We start from the raw sequence: 22,482 nt of genomic DNA, 5'->3' as shown, positions 1-22,482 counted from the left end.
GTTTTCCTGAGGCTGACTAAGATCAAAATGTTTTCATTGTAACCACTTACTTTCCCAGAATTCCATACTTTGTACCACAGTCACATAAATGTTTAATGCTTTCTGAATGAGCAATAAATGATGAATATGTGAGTGGGTGAACAGCTGCCCTTCCCACTGAGAGGTGGGTAAAGGGAGAAGAAATCAATAAAAACACTACAAAACACAGACAAGGAAAATTAAAAACCTTTAGTCCATTGCTAAGGCTTTCAGTAATTTCCCAGAAATTTAGTCACAGGAGTGGAGAGATATATTACACAGACTGCACTAGTGGTAATGGTATCAACTCTTCCACCTATTAAATGTCTGACACTAAGCAGTTTCTTTCAGCCTCGGGTGTGATGGATACAGTATATAATGTTACGTAATATACTGCACAAACTGCAGAGACATACATATGTTCAGAACTGGGATGCTTATATGTTCTTCATATTTAAAAAAAGCTGACTCCAGGAAAATATTTCCAAAGGCTATACAGTTGTCATTAAAACAAACAACAAAGTACTCATAAGACTTAAAAGATTTATAAAACAAATATCTTAATAGAAAACTTCAGTCCTTGCCTGACCAGAAAAAAAGATTAAGATGTTATACGGACTTTTCACTGACACAGTCTTAACTAAAATCAACTAACTGTATGAAGTAAGATTTAAAATACATTTATATGGAAAATAGTATAATACTTCAAATGATGAAATTTAGAAGTCCCATTGAATATTCACTAATACCCAATTAAGAGACTCTTTAATACCAACCTTAGTTCCTTTCATTAAGTTATGAACAGGCTGAAGAAGAGCCTCAATCACAGTGTTGTTATATAAGCATTCAATTGCACATTCTTTCTGATCACAGAGTATACACAGAACTTCAGTTGCCATACTTGCAGGAGAATAATCCTCTGATGAAGAAGAAGTATTTTTTGAAAATTTAATAAGACATTACTTACATCTTTTGTTCTGTGTTAGCTATTGCTGTTTCAAAAAGCTCATCAAGGTTAATTAAAGAGTTTAAAAATCATACAATTCAATGCTCGGAGGATGATTTATTACCAAATTATGACCTGAAACTTGAGAATATTTGCTTAATGTATCTTCAAGTTAATGAAACTAAATGACATTATAAACACCAAAAGACATCATTAGATCATTTGCTGTTTGACATTAAAGCTCTGCTTGATAGTGAGGATGTGGCTTGAAGCAAATTCACAACTACTCCCCTCCTGGCAAACACCTTTCTTATTGCATTCACTTTTCTTCTTTTTCTTAAAAAAAGAAGAAAGTATATTCAGGTGGCAAGCCTGGGAGAAAACTAGAATCATTAAAAAAGATAAAACACAGCCAAAAAGAAAGCAGAGGAGAAACTGTAATGGAAACTAGCATATTTCTTGTATTAGCATAAAACCAATGAAATATAATTGGTTCATATATATATATATAAAGATAAATATACATATTTATCTTTATATATATTTATAAATATATATTTATATATATATATAAATTTTTCAAGACTTTTAAAAATATATATATTCAGGAAGACACAGATATAAATAAATATAATATAGAGAACAGTCCCAAAATTAATGTGGTATTTTTAGTTTCATAAATTAACATTTGCAGATATTTGCCTCCTAATATACTAAACAAAATAGCATTTTACATGAAGAAATTAAGGAACCAAAAGTTAGTAATGTAAGGTTTTCCTAGTAATATACAATATAAAAACACTAAAGTTCTTAATTTATACTCTAATATTCCATACTCCATAAATTCACTAAGCAAATACTTGACAGGACCAATTTAATTTATTATGAATAATGTTATCTTAATGAAATCTCTTTACCAAATGAGGTCTGTCAAAACATCCAGAAAATAGAATATTTTTCCATGGTTTCTATTTCTCTATTTATAATAGAAGCAGATTACCTAAATGACCAGGTGATGTCATCTTTGGACAAGTTGGTGAACGATAGATAAGTTGGGTAAACAGAACCAGAAGATCTGTAAGGGATACTGAATCTTCAAAAAGGAAGAAAAAGAAAGTCATTTTCTAGCATATGTTTACAAGTTAGAAAATTTTAAACTAATCATCCATCCTCCCAATCTGAGTTTTCATAGAGACTATGGGACAATTAAGAAAAAAGGGTCTATAATACAAGATTATATCCAGAAGAATAAATTAGACATAGTTGCCTAAAAATCACAGCTAGTTTTTAGCGGAATCAGAACAAGGACTTCTCATTCTGAATCCAGACTTGAATCATCCAATATATCTAGGATTTTAAAAGGCAGAGAAAAAAAATAAGGAAAACATTAAAGACAGGGGAAATAGAATTATACAAAGGAAGAAGTACATACTGGGAGAAAAAAAATAATAACAATACTTTACACAAGCCTATCAACAAACTGAAAGGTATCTTGCTCAGTATCCTAGGAGAGACCAAGCCAAATCTCTAAACTAAAAAATCATAGCACAAATTTTATCATACCTGAACATATTCGTATCTCCTAATTGCACTTACCTTTTCTAGTCTTTAACTTTATAGGAAATAGCTTTCGGCCTTGTGTATAGATCAGTAATCTTCCCAAAAGGCTCAGTGAGTGAATGAAATAAATGTATTGTAATTCTTGTCCTGAGTAGTAGAAAGTTTTCTGCTTAATCCCTTAAAAGAAAAACAATTACATTTGTTTCAATGCTATTATATTTCATTGTACCTGTTTTTATTTCTCTCTGAACATTAAACAAGGTTGCAGTCTATAATGGAGACACTTGGTATAAATTTCTTTAAAAGTCCTTTACTGTCTCCCAAGATACTTTAATACACTTAAATCTAAAGAAAAGCATTTGTTATAAAATTTGTCAAATCTCAGAAAAGTATAACAGGCATACAGTGATCATTCTAAAACAAATACCATAAGATTGTTAGTTATCTGTCATTATAAAGAGACTTTGAATTAAGGAAGGAAGGAACTCAATATAAAACATTATTACTGCATAATTCTACCAGTTAAAGGCCAGTAGCACAATCATATTTATAACCATGTTAGTAGATGAAATTAGAATTGCTAAAATAAAGGCATCTTCTAACATATATCATTTATTCACTCATTCATCCATACATTTGAGATCTACTGAGTACCTGTTTATATAAGACCTTGAACTATTTGCTGGTATCAAAAACGAAGAAGAGTGAAACCAGGCTTCCAATGGCAAACAGCCTGATATGAACGGAGGACAGGGAAGATAAGTAGGAGAAACAAATGGCTAGAGGATAGCAGCAACGTATCAGGACTTAGCTTCAGAAAGAGTATGGGCTTTATTATAGAAGCAACTGGGATGACACTAAAGGGTTTCAGCAGAAAAGTAATCAAATATGCTTGTGGAAAACTGACTGATGGCACTATGGAAAGGTGAATAGAAGAAGGTCAAGGCTTAAAGTAACACTCATTAGGAAAATCATGAACAAAAGCATCCATTAGAAAAAAGAATGGAGAAGATGAGACAAAAAATAAATGTTCAAGGAAATAAAATCAATGTGCCTTAGCTAGAATTACATGTAGACCATGAAAAGATTTAAAAAAATTCTCAAGTTTCTGAGTACACAGTAAATTCTTATTCTATTTATTTCTGAAGAAAAAAATGTTTAGAAAGATAATAATGATTTCAGTCTTTGATATTTTAATATTGACGTTCCCAAGGATCTTCCAAATAGAATACTAAGTATGAGTACATTGCTCTAGGACTCAGGAAAGGAATACAGACTTAAACATTTCAGGGTGATCATTTATATATAAAAATATGTAATACTTGAAACCATGAGAGTGAATGGGCTCCCTCAAGAGACAACAGGTAGACTAAGCTGAAAAAAAAAGCAAAGAGCAAAACTTTTTTAAGTACAGACATAAAAAGAGCCTTTCAAATGACTAAGAAAAATGTGTTAGATGAGAATGAAGAACTCTAAGAAATAATGGTACCAGGAAGATGAGGGAAAGAGTCAAGAGAGGCAAATGCTGCAAAATGAGGGCAAGAAAGAAGAGAAAGTTAATGGGAAGACCATGGAGCAGCAGAAATAAGTCTCACTGCCGTGGCTGAGAAGTGAATAGGAGATAAAGAAATGGGGCCTGGGTATATATTCAATAGTTAGAAGGCCTTTTCTCTTAAGGAAAGCAAAGAGAAGTAAGGTACATATGAAATTGCTCAGTTTTTTATATGAAAAATATGAGCAGGTTTAGAGAATGCAAGGAAAGGTACCAATAGAAAGGAAGACAACAACAAATGAAACAATGGTTCTTAAACAAAACAAAACCCCAGATAGGAACAGAATCAAGAGCAGACAAGCAGTTCAATCTGGAACAGAAGGATTACCTCTTCATTCTAACTGGGAGAAAGGGAACATTGATAGGGCACATAAATATGCATCTGTATGCATAAATGCAGGACAGCTAGGAATTCCATATCTAAAAACTTCCATTTTTCCCAGTGAGATAGGATGTAAGACTTCCTCTTAGAAAAATGTGGGCAGGGCCAAGACAGTGAGTTTGATGAAATTCATTGAACACTGAAGAAAGAATATCTAAAATGATTCCAAAGCAACACAAAGAGCTGCTGAAGCTAGAGAAATACATCAGTGCACTATCAATTTAATGTTACAACACTCTGCTCAATTTTTCTGAGGACCGGAAGTGACCTAGAGTCTCTGCTCAATTTCAAGAGGACCAGAGGTGATCCAGCGTCTCTGCTCAATATCCTGAGGACCAGAGGTGACCTAGAGTCTCTGCTCAATTTCCTGGAGACCACAGGTGACCTAGAGCCTCTGCTTAATTTTCTGAAGGCCAGAGATGACCTAGAGTAGAGGAACTGTAGGCAGGAAACTCTGAAAGAGAAGAAAGCAAAAATTTTGAAAGAAGTGTTGAAAGACTGCAGTGAAGCACCCTGAAGTCTTCACTAGACGGGGAAAAAACCAAGGCAATGAAGGGCTGGGAGAGTGGTAGCGAAAAAAAGCTAGATACAATATCTTAATATTGATTAGAAAAATTTATGAATTTACAGATTATACACACACACACACACACACACACACACAGAGGCTTTGCTGTCAGCTAAGACATTAAAGAATATGCCTGCAATGCAGGAGACCCAGGTTCGATCCCTGGGTTGGTAATATCTCCTGGAGAAGGGAATGACTACCCACTCCAGCATTCTTGCCTGGAGAATTCCATGGACAGAGGAGCCTGGTGGGCTACAGTCCATGCGGTCACAGAGAGTCAGACATGACTGAGTGACTAACACTTTTACTCTCATATGCTTATAAACTTATATATCTTTGTCTTCTCTCAAAGTTCTGGCTTTTTTCTGTACTTTCTCCTTTACTACAAAACATTTATATTTTGAAACCTGTTAATAACTGGTCTTTGGCAATTTTTCTTGAGTAAAGAATTTATTAAGGGATTAAAAAAAAATTATAAGATATCTTCATATTCTCAAAGAACTTAATATTTCCCTAAAGAAGTGAGGTAGAATGATAAAAGATATCAAATTCACATACAAAGCAGTATGAAGTCAGCAAGAACAATAAAAATTCACCCAAAACAAAGAAGCCTTCTTGAAAAACTCAAAGTTTGCTCTTTCACAATAAGATTTTTACCAGTGTTGGGATTATGGATAGTGGCAGCAGGAGCAGGAATAACCAAAGTGTAGGCACTGGTGTGCCTTCTAAGAGAAGTTTCACTTCTATCAATAACTAGATATGAGATTAGATAGATATATAAGGGCCAGGCTATGAAACATCTGGAATATTTTAGCTCAGACTGAGGATAAGCAGAGAAGAATCATAAAATGGGGCAAAGTGTTCAATAACAGAACAGTATTCTGTAGAAATTTTCCTCCCACTAAAATGCACCTGATATATTTTCATCCTTTCTTCCTCTAGGGTGTTACTGCAGTGTAACTCACGAGGACATACACTGTGTTATGAACTGAAAAACTGCAGATTGTATGAATCACTATGATAACTTCAAATGTAGATCTGCTACAAAAGGTCACATTATGCTGTATCTTAAATCTGTAGAAAGTCTCTTGTATGAGCCAAAGCAATCTAATTTATTATGATATTAAAAAATAAATTACAAATCTGTTTAAAAATAAAATTTACCATTTTCTAAAATGTGACAAAATATAATACTTACCACAAGACTTTGAATGTCCCAAAACTTCATCACCTTTCATGGTTTCACACAACTCAAAGTACTGAACACACTGCTGAACCGCTGTAGTTATCTAATAAAATAACAGCTTATTAATCCTAAAATTTTAAGCACACAAGTCCATGTATTAAAGAAGTTAGTCAAGGCTGTAAAATATGTTGAGAAAATATCTAAGAAAAATATTCAGAAAATTTAGAATAGCACCTTTCCACTGAAGCTCAGTCTCTGCAGTTACATTTTAACTACGGCTTCATTCCAGGAAACATGGAAAATATTTGTAGACCAATAAATATACTATTGCTATAATGTTAGTATTAAGACAAAAATACAAATGTATTTGACATTTTATAGTGAACGATGAAAAAATTCTGGTCATGACTTTAAAAATTCTCTTGTCAATATCCCCAATTTCCTTGCCTTAAGAGTCTTTTCTTCCTACTTAGCCAGTAAAACGTGACCTGTATCTAGCTTTCATTTCCATCTTAGATACTGGAATTGCTAAAAGCTGATAAAGAAAATTCTCAATACAAAGAAGTCATAAAAAACGATCTCCAACTTCTGTACCCAGTGATTCTCTGGTAGTCTTCATTCTACCTCCTTTTCCCACTCTCCTCAAGCCAAGATTTCAAATGTTCTTCCTTTCCTCTGCACCTACATACTTCCTGTAGATACCATCTCATTCTGCTCTCAGATAAAATAGAGGTAACCAGTGAGTTAAGGAGTAATAATTGCTAGATGTAGTAATAAAGAGGGTTTTGTTGATCTTCAAAAGATCAATTTCAAGGGAGCTTGGGGAACAGAACTAACTATAAGGAAAGGGAACAGGAACTGAAAACTTAAAGACAGATAGTATAATTTTCATTTTCAAGAAGGTTGGCCATGAAAGAAAAAAAGGGTAAAACATAGGGGTGAGGTCTTAGGTCAAGAATGAATTCTTCAGGTTGAAAGGATATAGGCTTCCTTAAGTAGAAAGGAAGTTAAAAGTGTATAGAAGAGAAAGGATAATTGATAGAATAGTGTCTAAGAGCAGGAGCAGCTAGGACCGAAAGGAAAGGAAGGGTTAAGCTTTAGATGGGAAAACGAAGGAGGCTATGCGGACAGAGATGAGTTCATAATGATGGAATCAAGGAATTGACAGATTTCCTAGTCTCATTCATTCTTATGGCCTTATTTCATGTAGAAGAATTAGCATGGCAGGATTACCATCACTAGAATGGCCCGCCTGTAAGACTGGGCCTTGACCATCATCTGAAAACTTGGATTTCAGGATTTTTCCTACCATTCTAAAAACTGTACCTCAACAAACAATGTGGTTTTTATGCTGAACGTCTGTTTTCCTTCTGGGTGTGTGGAATTCCTGGTATATAGTAGGCAGAAGGTGCGAACATGATTAATCCTTGATTTAAAAAGAAAATGGGCACTAAATCTCTAATAAATTTCTCTGGTAGACAACATTTCACATGAGCTGTCATAATTTGACACTGGAGAAATTAAGATGAGTCCTGTGTGACTCTGCTGGGAAAAAAGACTCTTAGAAGTTCATGCTTGTGGAAACATGTATAATATATAAGAAACAAATCGCCAGTCCAGGTTCGATACAGGATCCCTGGGGCTGGTGCACTGGGATGACCCAGAGGGGTGGTACAGGTAGGGAGGTGGGAGGGGGGTTCAGGATGGGGAACACGTGTACGCCCATGGTGGATTCATGTTGATGTGTGGCAGAACCAATACAATATTGTAAAGTAAAAAAAAATAATAATAATAAGTTCATGCTTGGTATCTTCTCCAGTGTGCCTTATCCTTACACCAGTTCTGTTTTGCATCGTTTTTTGGTAAGAAACCATAGCTGGGAGTACAACTATATGCTGAGTACTAGAAATTCTCCCAGCAAATCATCAAATCTAGGGATGGGCTTTGGGAACCCCCTTCCATATTTATGTCTAAATCAACCTTTAGGATCCAGATCAATAAAATGAAATCTCCCCATCAGGAAATCTGGATCTCAAACTTGATACAACCAAATCTACCAAATCCAAAGTCATAACCTTTTCCAAAATCCTGTTTTCTTCCTACTGTGTCCTTATATCAATGAATGACAAATATTCAAATGAATAAGTCCTGACCCAAAGTATGAGTCACTAAGTCATGTCTGACTCTTTGAGCCCCATGGACTGTAGCTCAGCAGGCTCCTCTGTCCATGGAATTCTCCAGACAAGAATACTGGAGTGGGTAGCCATTTCCTTCTCCAGGGGAACTTCTTGACCCATGGATTGAACCTGCGCCTCCTGCATTGCAGGTGGATTCTTTATCACTGAGCCACCAGGGAAACGCAAGTCCTTACCCAACCCCCATTCAAAAAGTCAAGTCCTCTAAAACTTATATTCAAAATATAGTACTCCTAAGTCCATCCATTTATCCCAATTCACTGTCATAGCCTTAATTCATGTTTCCATCATCTTTTGCCTCTTAGGAAAGATGTACTGAAGTAAAAACTATCTCCGCCTACACCTTCGGCCCATTTTCCAAATATTCCAAAGCTCTAATATAATGTTACTTCAGTACATGAGAATCTATCAGTGGATTACTAAATCTCCAGAATAAAGGTCAATCACCTAAATTTGACAATAAGAACTTTCTAATGACCTAACATTACTTTTATTCCTATTACCCTCCAGATGCCCCTCTCCCAAGATACACAACACAGGCACAGAGAAATACATCTACCTGTGTAAAGAGTCAGTCACCAAAAGCCAATTCAGCAGTTATTTGACTAGCCAAATAACCAGTTCATTAAAAGCAAATCCACCAAAAATCTCACCAATCAGTACACATCAATTAATTCTGAAACACATTCAAAGCTGAAATGTACAACAAACTCATTTTTATCTGCAAAAAGGGAAAAGGGTGAAGATTCCCTTCAAGTAGGTCTTATTTATTCTTCATGAAATTATGAGACCTTATCCTGCCTCATACATGATGAAAAAAGCTAAGGTCAGCTGACACAGACCCAATTTAGAGTATCTAAGAATTTTTTCAAAAAACATCATCCACTTAATACTAGTTGTAAGGTAACTGGTTTTCAGAAAATTTTTCTAATACTAACTCACACTTCTCTTAGCAATCTATATCCAGCCCTATTAAGTATGTGCAGTTCCCAAGTGTACTATGTATTTTCCAATCCCTAAAGCCTTTAAAACATGCTATTCCATGGCCCTGAAATATTTTCCCACCACTACACCACCTTCCCTCCTTTCCAGAATAACACCTATTCATTAATTTAAAAATTTTCCCACAATTCTTGGAAATGAGTGGTTGTTCTATGGATAAAAGTCAGAACAACCATACTTTTATATAACCATGGTTAACAGGTATCTAGAACAAATTTAAAATCTTGTAAATCACTGTATGTCAACAGATCTCAGTGAACTTTACTTCTGAGAACCAACCAATCAGCAGCCCATTCCTTCTAAAAGTCATCCAACAACAGCCATGTTCTGGGAAATTTACAGTTGGTGTGAACTCACTTATCACCTCTAAAAGCCCATCAGACCAGTTCCAAGTTTTCTCCAAAATCCTGTATTAACATCTGCTTTGCCTAATTAAGTAAGCAACAAATACAGTTTGATGCTTTGTTTCAGATACTGAACAGTGCTTTTAAACTTCAACATTTCTGGAGCTTCCATGGAGATTACCTTGAGGACTCTCAATTGGCATCATTCCACGGGGTCCTCAAAGAAAAGTATCTACTGGGGCCACAAGTCCCAAGCTTTGATAATCCTTCAGATTCGCTACCACTCGAGTCTAAGATCTAAGATTCATCTTGCTTTATTTAGCTCTCATTGCTAGATTTTATTATCCTTGGATTTATTATGAAATAGGTCTTTGTACAAAGAAGCCTCGTTTTGGAGGAGCACCACTGGGTCATTAGTTATTTACGTGCCTATTCTTTTGTGCTCATTTTGCTTTTGTCATTATTTGTACAGACTCTGAACTCCTGTTTTTTGGGGGTTAGCTTGCATCTACTGACTGAATACATAAAAGAATGCTCAGAAGAAGGCATAGTCCAAGAAGTCTCTAATCTAGTCAATTCGATCCAGTCCAGCCCTGAGATGAGTGGCTATCAGCAATAAACTCATTTAAAGGAAACTGGTCATATTGCCTTGGGTCTTCCACAAAAAAATCATGACTACACTCCCTGACTTTTCAATTCTTGAAAAAAAGGGAATCAATGATTATTCTGTCACCAATCACACAGCCCCTCCCTCACTTCAGCTTAGTCAGAACCTGAAACACCATTCATAAACACACACTTTTACCCAAAAGTACAGTGATTTGTTTCATGTTTATCAGGAGTTTGTCTAGGATGCAGCCTCCACTTGATAGAAATACTTCTGAGATTAAATTATATTAAAATCCTAATTCTTCAAAAAACTGCCATTATGGGGAAATTTTGGTATGACAAACATAGTTACAACAGGCTCTAAAGAATTAGAAGACAAATGAACAAACAGCTTCTCTGTGAACTCAAAGCACTATCTCCAAGATAATCTAACTCAGACATTCTTTAGCTTACTTCCACTCAAATCTTCAAAAACTCGTTCTTCCTTGCACTCATTTCTACTCATCTTTATTTTCATTAAGCAGTTAAACTTACTTCTGTTCCTTCTACCTCTTTCCCTCACTTCTTACATGTGTTATCTTTGGTTTGAGAAGGGTAACAATCACTGAAAAAGGCACATCTCAGAAGAGGAACAATTACAAGACATAATATCCCCTTTAAATTGCAGGAGCAGAAACAAATCTATAGCAAGTAAATTTAAATACTAAAGATTCAAGCTGAGGATATAAAAAAGGAGTATTCTAAACCTTCAGTTCAGTTCATTTCAGTCACTCAGTAGTGCCTGACTCTTTGCGATCCCATGGACTGCAGCACACCAGGCCTCCCTGTCCATCACCAACTCCCGGAGTTCACTCAAACTCATGTCCATCAAGTCAGTGATGCCATCCAACCATCTCACCCTCTGTTGTCCCCTTCTCCTCCTGCCTTCAATGTTTCCCAGCATCAGTGTCTTTTCTAATGAGTCAGTTCTTCACATCAAGTGGCCAAAATACTGAAGTTTCAGCTTCAGCATCAGTTCTTCCAATGAACATACAGGACTGATTTCCTTTAAGATTGACTGTTTGGATCTCCTTGCAATCCAAGGGACTCTCAAGAGTCTTCTCCAACACCACAGTTCAAAAGCATCAATTCTTCAGTGCTCAGCCTTCTCTATAGTCCAACTCTCACATCCATACATGACCACTGGAAAAACCATAGCCTTGACTAGACGGACCTTTGTTGGCAAAGTAATGTCTCTGCTTTTGAATATGCTATCTAGGTTGGTCATAATTTTTCTTCCAAGGAGTGAGCGTCTTTTAATTTCATGGCTGTAGTCACCATCTGCAGTGATCTTGGAGACCCCCAAAATAAAATCTGCCACTGTTACCACTGTTTTCCCATCTATTTGCCATGAAGTGATGGGACCAGATGCCATGATCTTCGTTTTCTGAATGTTGAGCTTTAAGCCAACTTTTTCACTCTCCTCTTTCACTTTCATCAAGAGGCTCTTTAGTTCTTCTTCACTTTCTTCCATAAGGGTGGTGTCATCGGCATATCTGAGGTTATTGATATTTCTCCCAGCAATCTTCATTCCACCTTATACTTCTTCCAGCTCAGCGTGTCTCATGATGTATTCTGCCTAAGTTAAATAAGCAGGATGACATTATACAGCCTTGACGTACTCCTTTTCCTATTTGGAACCAGTCTGTTGTTCCATGTCCAGTTCTAACTGTTGCTTCCTGACATGCATACAGGTTTCTCAGGAGGCAGGTCAGGTGGTCTGGTATTCCCCTCTCTTTCAGAATTTTCCAGAGTTTATTGTAATCCACACAGTCAAAGGCTTTGGCATAGTCGATAAAGCAGAAATTCTAAACCTTATGAAAGATATATTTGCCGTAAAATTCAGGATTTTATTTCATACTTATTCTCCTGCAGGAGAATATTTCCTGTAGGAAATATGTACCAGGCAGTTCACTTAACTATTAATCTCTAAGATCGGGCGGCAGGGTGAGGGGGGCAGGTGGAGAGGAGGAGTGGAGTGGTGGTGGTATGAAAACAGTAAGGTAGGAAAAACCAAGGAAAATTTTGAATAACCTACCTGTCAACATTTTTTTAGCAACCTGAAGAGGCCAAGGAAAATGGGAAAGGTACTACATAAGGCCATCTCAGAAGCCATTCTCTTAAGGGTAAATTGGACAAAAGATTCCAATTGTTAAAAGATTAAATATCTGTGCTGATAGCCAAAATGCTTTTCAACTAGTTCATAAAAACAAAGTTCTTAACTTCCTCAGATATGGCTTTAAAAAAACTGGCAACACATACTTGAATGATCTGTCGCCCAGTGCTACCTATTGAATTTTCCCCTATGGCTCAGCCATAGAGAATCCACCTGCAATGCAGGAGACACAGGAGACGCACGTTCAATCCCTGGTGGGGACGATCCCCTGCAGGAGGGTATAGCAACCCACTCCAGTATTCTTGCCAGGAGAAGCCCATGGACAGAGGAGCCTGGCAGGCTATAGTCCATAGAGACGCAAAGAGTCAGAAATTACTGAAGTGACTGAGCATGCACGCACATTACCCATTGAAAATGTCACACCTTTCACAGAACAAACTGCACAGAGTAGCTACTAACACATATTAGTTTTAAATGTAATTAAGATATCAAAAATTTAGTCTCTTAGTTTTCCTAATCACATTAAGTTTTCAGTGGATATATATCTTTCACTGTTGTACAAAATATTATCAGATAGCACCTATAAGAAGCTAGAGGACATGCTTTAGCAGATACTCGTATCACGCTGCTGTGACTGAAGTTCTTTCACAAGGATCTCTTATAAAACAAAAGACAAATCCATGAGTGATTCAGAGTTCCCACTACTACTGCTGCTTAGTCTCTTAAGCTGTGTCCAACTCTTTGCAACCCCATGGACTGTAGCCCACCAGGATCCTCCATCCATTGTATTTCCCAGACGAGAATACTGGGACGAGTTTCCATTTCCTTCTCCAGGGGATCTTCCCAACCCAGGGATCTAACCTGTGTCTCCTGCATTGGCAGGTGGATTCTTTACCACTGAGACACCTGGGAAACGTGTGTGTGTGTGTGTGTGTGTGTGTGTGTGTGTGTGTGTATGCACATGTACATACACCCATAAGTACAACCATTAAAAAAATATCTTTTAGTATTTTGGTAAATTTAGGAAAACTTTAAGAGAAAATAAGATTTAGGATGAAACCTCAGGCAAGATGCAAGTTTGGTTCATTATGTATATGAGGTAAAATATCTGAACAAGTTGGTAGAATATTGAAGCTGATAATATTTGTGGTTTAAGAACTGACTATAGTAATTCAGTTTTCAAATAAGGAACATATTTTAAGAGTTAACCTAAAAGAAACATTTGAAATACTTCCACCAGGGCCTTTCTGACAGCAAGAGTGAGATATCTGTATGTCAAATTATGCAAGGAAAAAATCATTCCTGTTTTTTCTTCTTTCTCCATTCTAGCAAGATCACTTTATGCTCACATGGCAGCAACAAATTTCCATTAAAAATGGGAATGAGAGAGAAATATAGAAAGACTTTCAGTTTCTCTAAGGATTTTTAAATACCTATTACCTCTACAAATAAATTCCCATTCTAATAGTCAATATCTCCATCTTCTCCTTTCTGAATCCCAATTCTTTTCATTCTCAAACAGAAAACAATTATTGTTCTCCTTTCTTCAATTTATGTCCTAGTACAGTATTCTTAAAATTCACAATTCTAGGAATCTTTCTCTTCACTTCTCTTCTCAAGATTTTACTTAAGTACATAAACTGTATTTATTATCTGAAAGTCATATCAGTATAACCGTAATTTCACAATTTTCATATTTGTCAATTATTCACTAGACTTGCTGAATTCATTACTTTCAGTGCTCTAACACGTTGTCCTACCAATAGCATTAAAAGCTGAAAATTTTACTAATATATTTTACAGTATTAGTTTGTATTTAGTATAACTTGAATCAATATGTGTGAATACAAATGCACTTACCATTCTGAGTTTTTTAATGCAACTTTCAGTCAAAAGCATGGGTAAATTTTGTAGAATGAAATTGAGCGGAGGTGGGGGGGGGAATGCTACAAACACCTGATCTGAATTAAACTATATGATAATACTTAATGGCTTATCCCAAAGTATCTTGTGCAGCTCAATTTATTAATACTAGGAAGTTATAGACTTCCTAACTGTTATCTTGACTGCATTTTAAGTCTCTACTTTTATCCTTTTATGTTTCACAGAACGGTAGTTTAAAAGTCACATAAAAGGGGGATTACTTCATTATCCAACATTAATTATCACTCAACTTTGCACATTCAAGTTATTACATCATATATCTTCTTGTGATTTTATTTCTCAAGATAAGAACAAAAACATAGACTTACCAGAGATTTATATTTCTTTTCGAGAAGTCTTAGTACTGTAGTTCTGCTATAATATGCATGCTAAAATTGAGAGGAAAATGACATTTAATATTCAGGCTATACCATTCAAAACCTATTTTTCCTACATCATTTCTTTCTAATAACATAAATTACAGAATAACTTAGTTTAAATTATTGTAATCAAAGGAAAACAGGTTTTTCTAAGTACAATGATTTATAAGCATAGCAATCACAAGAATGCAAATCATATTAAAAACTGGAGCATTTACTAATAGACCAGTATCCCTGATTTATCCAGGGATAGATTCTATCCTTTAGTTGTGTCCAGTTACCATACTAAGTTATTTTAAAACCAAAAAATATGCCTGACTACCAGTTTATGACAGAGCCTAAAGGGAAGATTAAGAAATGAGGGCAAGGAGGGGTGAGGGGAGAACTCGCAACTCTCACAACAAGGAGGGAACTGTAATGTTTACATACACATAAGTATGCCAAGGTTGAAATGCTCTCAAGGGACAGTATCTTAATCATTCCCTGCCAACCATATTTTAAAACCACTTCAAAGTGCCAAAAGAAACTCTCCTTAGAACTAAACAAAGATGAGATTAAAATATGTTTTTTATGCATTGTACAAAAGGGAAATTTTACATAAATATTACTTAGGTTCAATATCATTAGCCTTTAATGTAGTTTTTCATTTTACTTTAAAAAATAATATTGTGTAAAAGCTATCAGAACTTCTGGGGAATAGAATTTAATCAAATAAGTTTTGCATTAATTGAGATATAATCAAAACCCTTTGTTTTTTGGGGGCTTCTCTTGTGGCTCAGTTGGTAAAGAATCCACCTGCAATGAAGACGACCTGGGTTCAGCCCCTGGGCTGGGAAGATCCCCTGGAGAAGGGAAAGGCTACGCACTCCAGTATTCCTGCCCCATGGGGTCACAAAGAGTTGTACACGACTGAGTGACTTTCACTCTCACTTTCTGTGTTTTAACCCTTGTAGCTTAAAATGTTTTAAAAAATCATTAATTCATTTTTCAGGTTTAGTAAGAGAAATATGCTGCTTTACAATTAAACTGTTGACCATGTTCTGAAGAGAAAGCCTCATAGTACATCCCTTAGATCACAGTTCACATACCACAACCTTCAGGTCAAAGTTAGCTGCCTCCTGATATTTGGTGAACAATGTTTTATCTATAGGTGTTTCTGGTGTTTCTACAAAGTCAGAAATATTTACTGCCTGGCTCTTAAAGTATGACAACTTCTGCCTTAGAGGAATGAAGAATGTGATAAATTTTAGTAATACTAGAACACAATGGGAGCTATTTAATAATTTTCTGTTGGTTGGATTTCCTATGATGTCTCATTTTCTTTAGAATTAAGTGCTGACATTAAAAATGTTAAGTGAAAAAAGTTAATTATAAGCGCTTAATGGCAACCCACTCTGGTCCTCTTGCCTTGAAAATCCCATGGACGGAGGAGCCTAGTAGGCTGCAGTCCATGGAGTCGTTCGGACACGACTAAGCGACTTCACTTTCACTTTTTACTGTCATGCATTGGAGAAGGAAATGTCAACCCACTCCAGTGTTCTTGCCTGGAGAATCCCAGGGACGGGGGAGCCTGGTAGGCTGCGGTCCATGGGGTCGCACAGAGTCGGACACAACTGAAGCGACTTGGCAGCAGCAGAAGCAGAATATGATGTGTTAAAATTAATCTGTTTAGATCTTTTTTAAAGCATACAACTGCATAAAATAAAATCTCAATAGTTGTTATGCCCATGTATAGAATTACAGATATTTAATTTTATTTCGGCTTTTACATGTTTTGCATATGTTCTATAACAGTGGTATAATTTGATAATCAAAAAAAGAAAAAAGTCAAATATCAGATTGAGGAACAAAGTTTCAGTTTCAGTTCAGTTGCTCAGTTGTGTCTGATTCTTTGTGACCCCATGTACTGCAGCACACCAGGCTTCCCTGCCCATCACCAACTCCTGGAGTTTACTCAAACTCCTGTCCATTGAGTCAGTGATGCCATCCAACAATCTCATCCTTTGCCGTTCCCGTCTCCTCCTGCCCCTAATCCCTCCCAGTATCAGGGTCTTTTCTAATGAGTCAATTCTTCGCATCAGGTGGCCAAAGTATTAAAGTTTCAGCTTCAGCATCAGTCCTTCCAATGAATATTCAGGACTGATTTCCTTTAGGATGGACGTCTTGGATCCGCTTGCAGTTCAAGGGACTCTCGAGAGTCTTCTTCAACACCACAGTTCAAAAGCATCAATTCTACAGTGCTCATCTTTCTTTAATTCCAACTCTCACATCCATATGTGACTACTGGAAAAACCACAGCTTTCACTAGATGGACCTTTGTTGGCAAAGTAATATCTCTGCTTTTTAATATGTTATCTAGGTTGGTCATAACTTTTCTTCCAAGGAGCAAGCATCTTTTAATTTCATGGCTGCAGTCACCATCTGCAGTGATTTTGGAGGCTAAAAAAATACTCCATCACTGTTTTCACTGTTTCCCCATCTATTTGTCATGAGGAACAAAGAGTTCAAGCTAAATTAAGTTGAGTAAGCATTTACCAAACATATACTATACAGAGCTCAGGTAAATGTTAAGTACCAAACAAATGCTTTGGTTAACTGGGCATTATCATACAGTTGATATGATAATGCAAACCATTCAATGTCACAGTAATCCAAGTCTATGCCCCAAACAGTAATGCTGAAGAAGCTTAAATTGAAGGGGTCTATGAAGACCTACAAAACCTTCTAGAACTAACACTCAAAAATGAGGTCCTTTTCATTATAGGTAACTGGAATGCAAAACTGGTAAGCTAAGAGATACCTAGAGTAACAGGCAAATTTGCCCTTGGAATACAGAATGAAGCAGGACAAAGGCTAATAAGAGTTTTCCCAAGAGAACACACTGGTCACAACAAACGCCCTCTTCCAACAACACAGGAGAAGACTCTACACATGGACAGCATCAGATGGTCAACAATGATGTCAGATTAATTATACTCTTTGCAGCCAAACATGGAGAAGCTCTATACAGTCAGCAAAAATAAGACTGGGAGCTGACTGTGGCTCAGATAATGAACGCCTTATTGCCAAACTCAGACTTAAACTGAAGAAAGTAGGGAAACCCACTAGACCATTCAGGTATGACTTAAATCAAATCCCTTAAGATAATATAATGGAAGTGACAAGGATATTCAAGGAATTAGATATGACAGAGTAGCTGAAGAACTATGGACGGAGGTTCGTGACACTGTACAGGAGGCAATGATCAAGACCAAGTAACTGAGAAAAGAAAAGAGGCGAAAGGGAAAGGAGAAAAGGAAACACAGGTCCATTTGAATGCAGAGTTCCAAAGGATAGCAAGGAGAGATTTAAAAAAGCCTTCCTCAGTGATCAATGAAAAGAAATAGAGGAAAACAATAGAATGGGATAGACTAGAGAACTCTTCAAGAAAATCAGAGATACCAAGGGAACATTTCATGCTAAGATGGACACAATTAAGGACAGAAATGGTATGGACCTAATAGAAACAAAAGATACTAAGAAGATGTGGCAACAATACACAGAAGAACTATACAAAAAAGATCTTCATGACTCAGATAATCATGATGGTGTGATCACTCACCGAGAGCCATACATCCTGGAACGTGAAGTCAAGTAGGCCTTAGGAAGTATCACTACAAAGCTAGTGGAAGTTATGGAATTCCAGATGAGCTCTTTCAAATCCTAAAAGATGGTGCTGTTAAGTGCTACACTCAGTATGGCAGCAAATTTGGAAAACTCAACAGAGGCCACAGGACTGGAAAAGGTCAGTTTTCATTCCAATTCCAAGGAAAGGTAATGCCAAAGAATTTTCAAACTACCACACAATTGCATTCATCTCACACGCTAGCGAAGTAATGCTCAAAATTCTCCAAGCCAGGCTTCAACAGTACGTGAACCATGAACTTCAGATGTTCAAGTTGGATTTAGAAAAGGCAGAGGAAGCAGAGATCAAATTGCCAATATCCGTAGGATCATCAAAAAAGCAAGAGAGTTCTAGAAAAACATCTACTTTTGCTTTATTGATTATGCCAAAGCCTTTGACTATGTACATCACCACAAACTGTGAAAAATTCTTAAAGAGATGTGGATACCAGACCACCTGACCTGCCTCCTGAGAAATCTGTAGGCAAGTCAAGAAGTAACAGTTAGAACTGTACATGGAACAACAGACTGGTTCCAAATCCGGAAAGGAGTACGTCAAGGCTGTGTATTGCCACCCTGCTTACTTAACTTCTATGCAGAGTACATCATGAGAAACGCTGGGCTGGAAGCACAAGCTGGAATCAAGATTGCCAGGAGAAATATCAGATATGCAGATGACACCACCCTTATGGCAGAAGGTGAAGAAGAATTAAAGAGCCTCTTGATGAAAGTGAAAGAGGAGAGTGAAAAAGTTGGTTTAAAACTCAACATTCAGAAAACTAAGATCATGGCATCTGGTCCTATCACTTCATGGCAAATAAATGGGGAAACAGTGGAAACAGTGTCAGACTTTAATTTGGGGGGCTCCAAAATCACTGCAGATGGTGATTGCAGCCATGAAATTAAAAGACGCTTACTCCTTGGAAGAAAAGCTATGACCAATCTAGACAGCATATTAAAAAGCAGAGACACTACTTTGCTGACAAAAATCTGTCTAGTCAAAGCTATGGTTTTTCTAGTAGTCATGTATGGTTTGAGAGTTGGACTATAAAGAAAGCTGAGTGCTGAAGAATTGATGCTTTTGAACCATGGTGTTAGAAAAGACACTTGAGAGTCACTTGGGCTGGAAGGAGATCCAATCAATCAATCCTAAAGGAAATCAGTCTGAATATTCATTGGAAGGACTGATGCTGAAGCTGAAATTCCAATTCTTTGGCCACCTGATGCCAAGCACTGACGATGTATTTGAAAAGACCCTGATTCTGGAAAACATTGAAGGTGGGAGGAGAAGGGGCTGACAGAGGATTAGATGGTTGGATGTCATCACCGACTCAATGGACATGAGTTTGAGTAAACCATGGGAGTTGGTGATGGACAGGGAAGCCTGGAGTGCTGCAGTCCATGGGGTCGCAAAGAGTCGGACACGACTGAGTGACTGAACTGAACTGATACAGTTGAGATAAAAATAAAATTTTAAAAAAAGGAAAGCATCAGCTAGATAACATCTAAGTCATGCCAAGTAGTAATGAAGCATGCTGCTGCTTTGCATGGTTTGCATGGCAAGATATGGCCCCATTCCCATCCTTCCCACTGCAACAAAGACATGTTGAGAGGGACAAAGACATAGGAACACAATCCAATATAACTATGACTACTGTCAGACACAGGCTACTCTTACTCAACAGCAGAAGAGGGAGGTAACAGTGTTTAACAATCTTTTAATATTAGTACAGTTCTAAGGCAGTGGTCAGTTCCACAGGAAGCCACCAGCATTCAAGCATTAAACACATTTTCTAAACTGCAGATTCAGGAAGTGGCAAATGAAGAGATGTTTCCAGACATCTATAAGCCAGAGAAAAGTGAAATTGAACCCTTCTGGTTTACCAGATCTTCTTTAAAAATTCATAGCTGTAGAACTAAGATATAAGACTTCTCTGGTAGTCCAACAGTTAACTCTGCTCTTCCAATGCAGGGGGCACAGGTTTCATTCCTGGTCAAGGAACTAAGATCTCATACGTGGAGTGGCAAGGCCAAAAGATTTTAAAAATTTAAAAATAAAATAAGACATGATTTGGAATAGGTCATTCAGTTTAGTAGACTGAAATGAATTACCATTAAAATCCTATTCTGAATCTGTCACCTACTAGGTAAAGAATACAGAGCAAGTTACTTCTCTATGCCTCAGGTGCTGCATCTGTAAAATAGGTTAATAATACTGTCTATGTCATGAACTATTATAAGAATTAAATGAGTTAACACATGTAAACGTGATTAGAATTCTTGATACTGTAAACAAACAGCAGCTATTCTTTAAAGCAATACAGCAATGCAAAGAAAGGTAGAAAAACATTCCATATTTCCTTACCATCCACTTTTTGAACCACACAGCTTTGGTATCCACCAATGCAAGAAAATATATCGGATCCAAAATTTTTTGTGAGACAAGATGGCTTTGATCATGTTTAACTGATAACAAAGACAAAGTACTCTCCACAATTTCTTCCATATACCTAATAGTTTGGGAAAGAAGTGATTTTTAGAAAAAAAATATATAATAGTGACTTTTATTTATTTTTTATTTATGGAATGATAAAGTAATAGGTAATATTTAGAAACATCATTTTTTAAAATTTCAGTAAATGGCAGAGATGAGATTCACCCCCAATTTCCTCTGCTCTAAAAACTTACGTTCTACTTCAGCACTGGCTGTTCAAATTTAACTTTCCTTTTTAGACCATAGTTCCCTTACAACCTCATTAAAAATCTTAGAATTAAAAAGGGAAAAGTTTAAAGAACACTGAAGAAACTTCACCAGAGTATCAAAGACTCAAAGACCAGTAATGAAAGAACCTGAGGCTGCAGCACCCTCTTTTCACCTTGTTTTGATAATTTTGTTGCTGTCTAGTCACTAAGTTGTGCCTGACTCTTTTTGCAACCCCATGGACTGTAGCCTATCAGGTTCCTCTCTTCATGGGATTAACCAGGCAAGAATACCAAAGGGGGGTACATTTACTTCTCCAGGGGATCTTTCGGACCCATGGATCAAACCCACAATCTCCTGCATTGGCAGGTGGATGTTTTACAGCTGAGCCACTTAGGAAACACATTGCGATAATTAAACTGTATTATATATACTGGTATAGAGCCATTCACATAGCTAAGTACAAAACATGAAAAGCTAAAAACAAACCACATAAAATCAGTTGACTATCTACTTTTTGAAATTTATGTGGCCAGTAAGATTCCTAATCTTATTACTGGTATAAATTATGGGGCTTACTTTTCTGGGTGTCGAATCCAAAAAGATGGAGCCTCTTTCTGATATTCATTTAGAAGACGAATCTATAAAACAGTGTATAACCATTCTCAAAAGGTTAGAATTCTTAAATACAGAATTACATCAAGAGAAATAAAAGCATATTACAGAAAGTAAATACCTTTTTAAGTAAATGGGTCACATTAGGATTACTTATGTCTATGCCAGTTGAAAGAGTAGGAATATTATTTTCTCTAGAAAGAAAGTATAACTCCAAATATTTAGCTAAAAAGGAAAAGCAAAAATAAGATTATTATGCCATTCAGTTATAGTGCTTTCTAAAAAGTTATTTCCTATCCATTTTTCTTAAGCACAAATTTTCAAAAGTTTTGAAAATGATATAATCAACATACCTAAGCTTGTATAAATTTCCTTGGTCATATGTAATGGTGAAAGTGTAAACGTCTGTGCATAGAATTTTAAAATCCGGTCCTATGGAAATGAAACAAAATTTGTATACAAGATTATTTCATCATCTATTTTCGTAAGAATCATTTTTTTCACATAGCGAAAACCTTAAATACATGACCATTCAAAAACTTCAATAGAAATGTAACTAAAATGGCACATTCTTGTGTTGGTTGGCAAAAAGTAAAGTGAACCAAAACTAAGAGTCAATCTAATGTAGCAGAACATTGTAAAATTTGGTAATAGTGGGCATACAGACATGAGGAGGCAGAGTG

General features: G+C 36.4%; 1 protein-coding gene across 2 annotated transcripts in view; it reads right to left on the bottom strand.

Annotated features, from left to right (window-relative positions):
• The window catches only part of TBC1D32 (TBC1 domain family member 32), a 189,602-nt gene that overhangs the window by 140,152 nt on the left and 26,968 nt on the right, over nt 1–22,482 (bottom strand). For both annotated transcript variants that reach the window (XM_068985227.1, XM_068985228.1), the window contains exons 6-14: nt 22,153–22,231; nt 21,921–22,024; nt 21,764–21,825; nt 20,849–20,993; nt 14,770–14,829; nt 6,225–6,315; nt 2,561–2,701; nt 1,965–2,057; nt 795–937 (exon numbers count right to left, since the gene is read on the bottom strand). In XM_068985227.1, coding sequence (XP_068841328.1) covers nt 795–937; nt 1,965–2,057; nt 2,561–2,701; nt 6,225–6,315; nt 14,770–14,829; nt 20,849–20,993; nt 21,764–21,825; nt 21,921–22,024; nt 22,153–22,231 — 918 coding nt within the window. The remainder of the gene's footprint in view (nt 1–794; nt 938–1,964; nt 2,058–2,560; nt 2,702–6,224; nt 6,316–14,769; nt 14,830–20,848; nt 20,994–21,763; nt 21,826–21,920; nt 22,025–22,152; nt 22,232–22,482) is intronic.

The sequence above is a fragment of the Capricornis sumatraensis genome, chromosome 13 (assembly GCF_032405125.1).
Source record: "Capricornis sumatraensis isolate serow.1 chromosome 13, serow.2, whole genome shotgun sequence".
Taxonomy (NCBI): Eukaryota; Metazoa; Chordata; class Mammalia; order Artiodactyla; family Bovidae; genus Capricornis; species Capricornis sumatraensis.
This window is presented reverse-complemented; position numbering and strand designations above follow the sequence as displayed.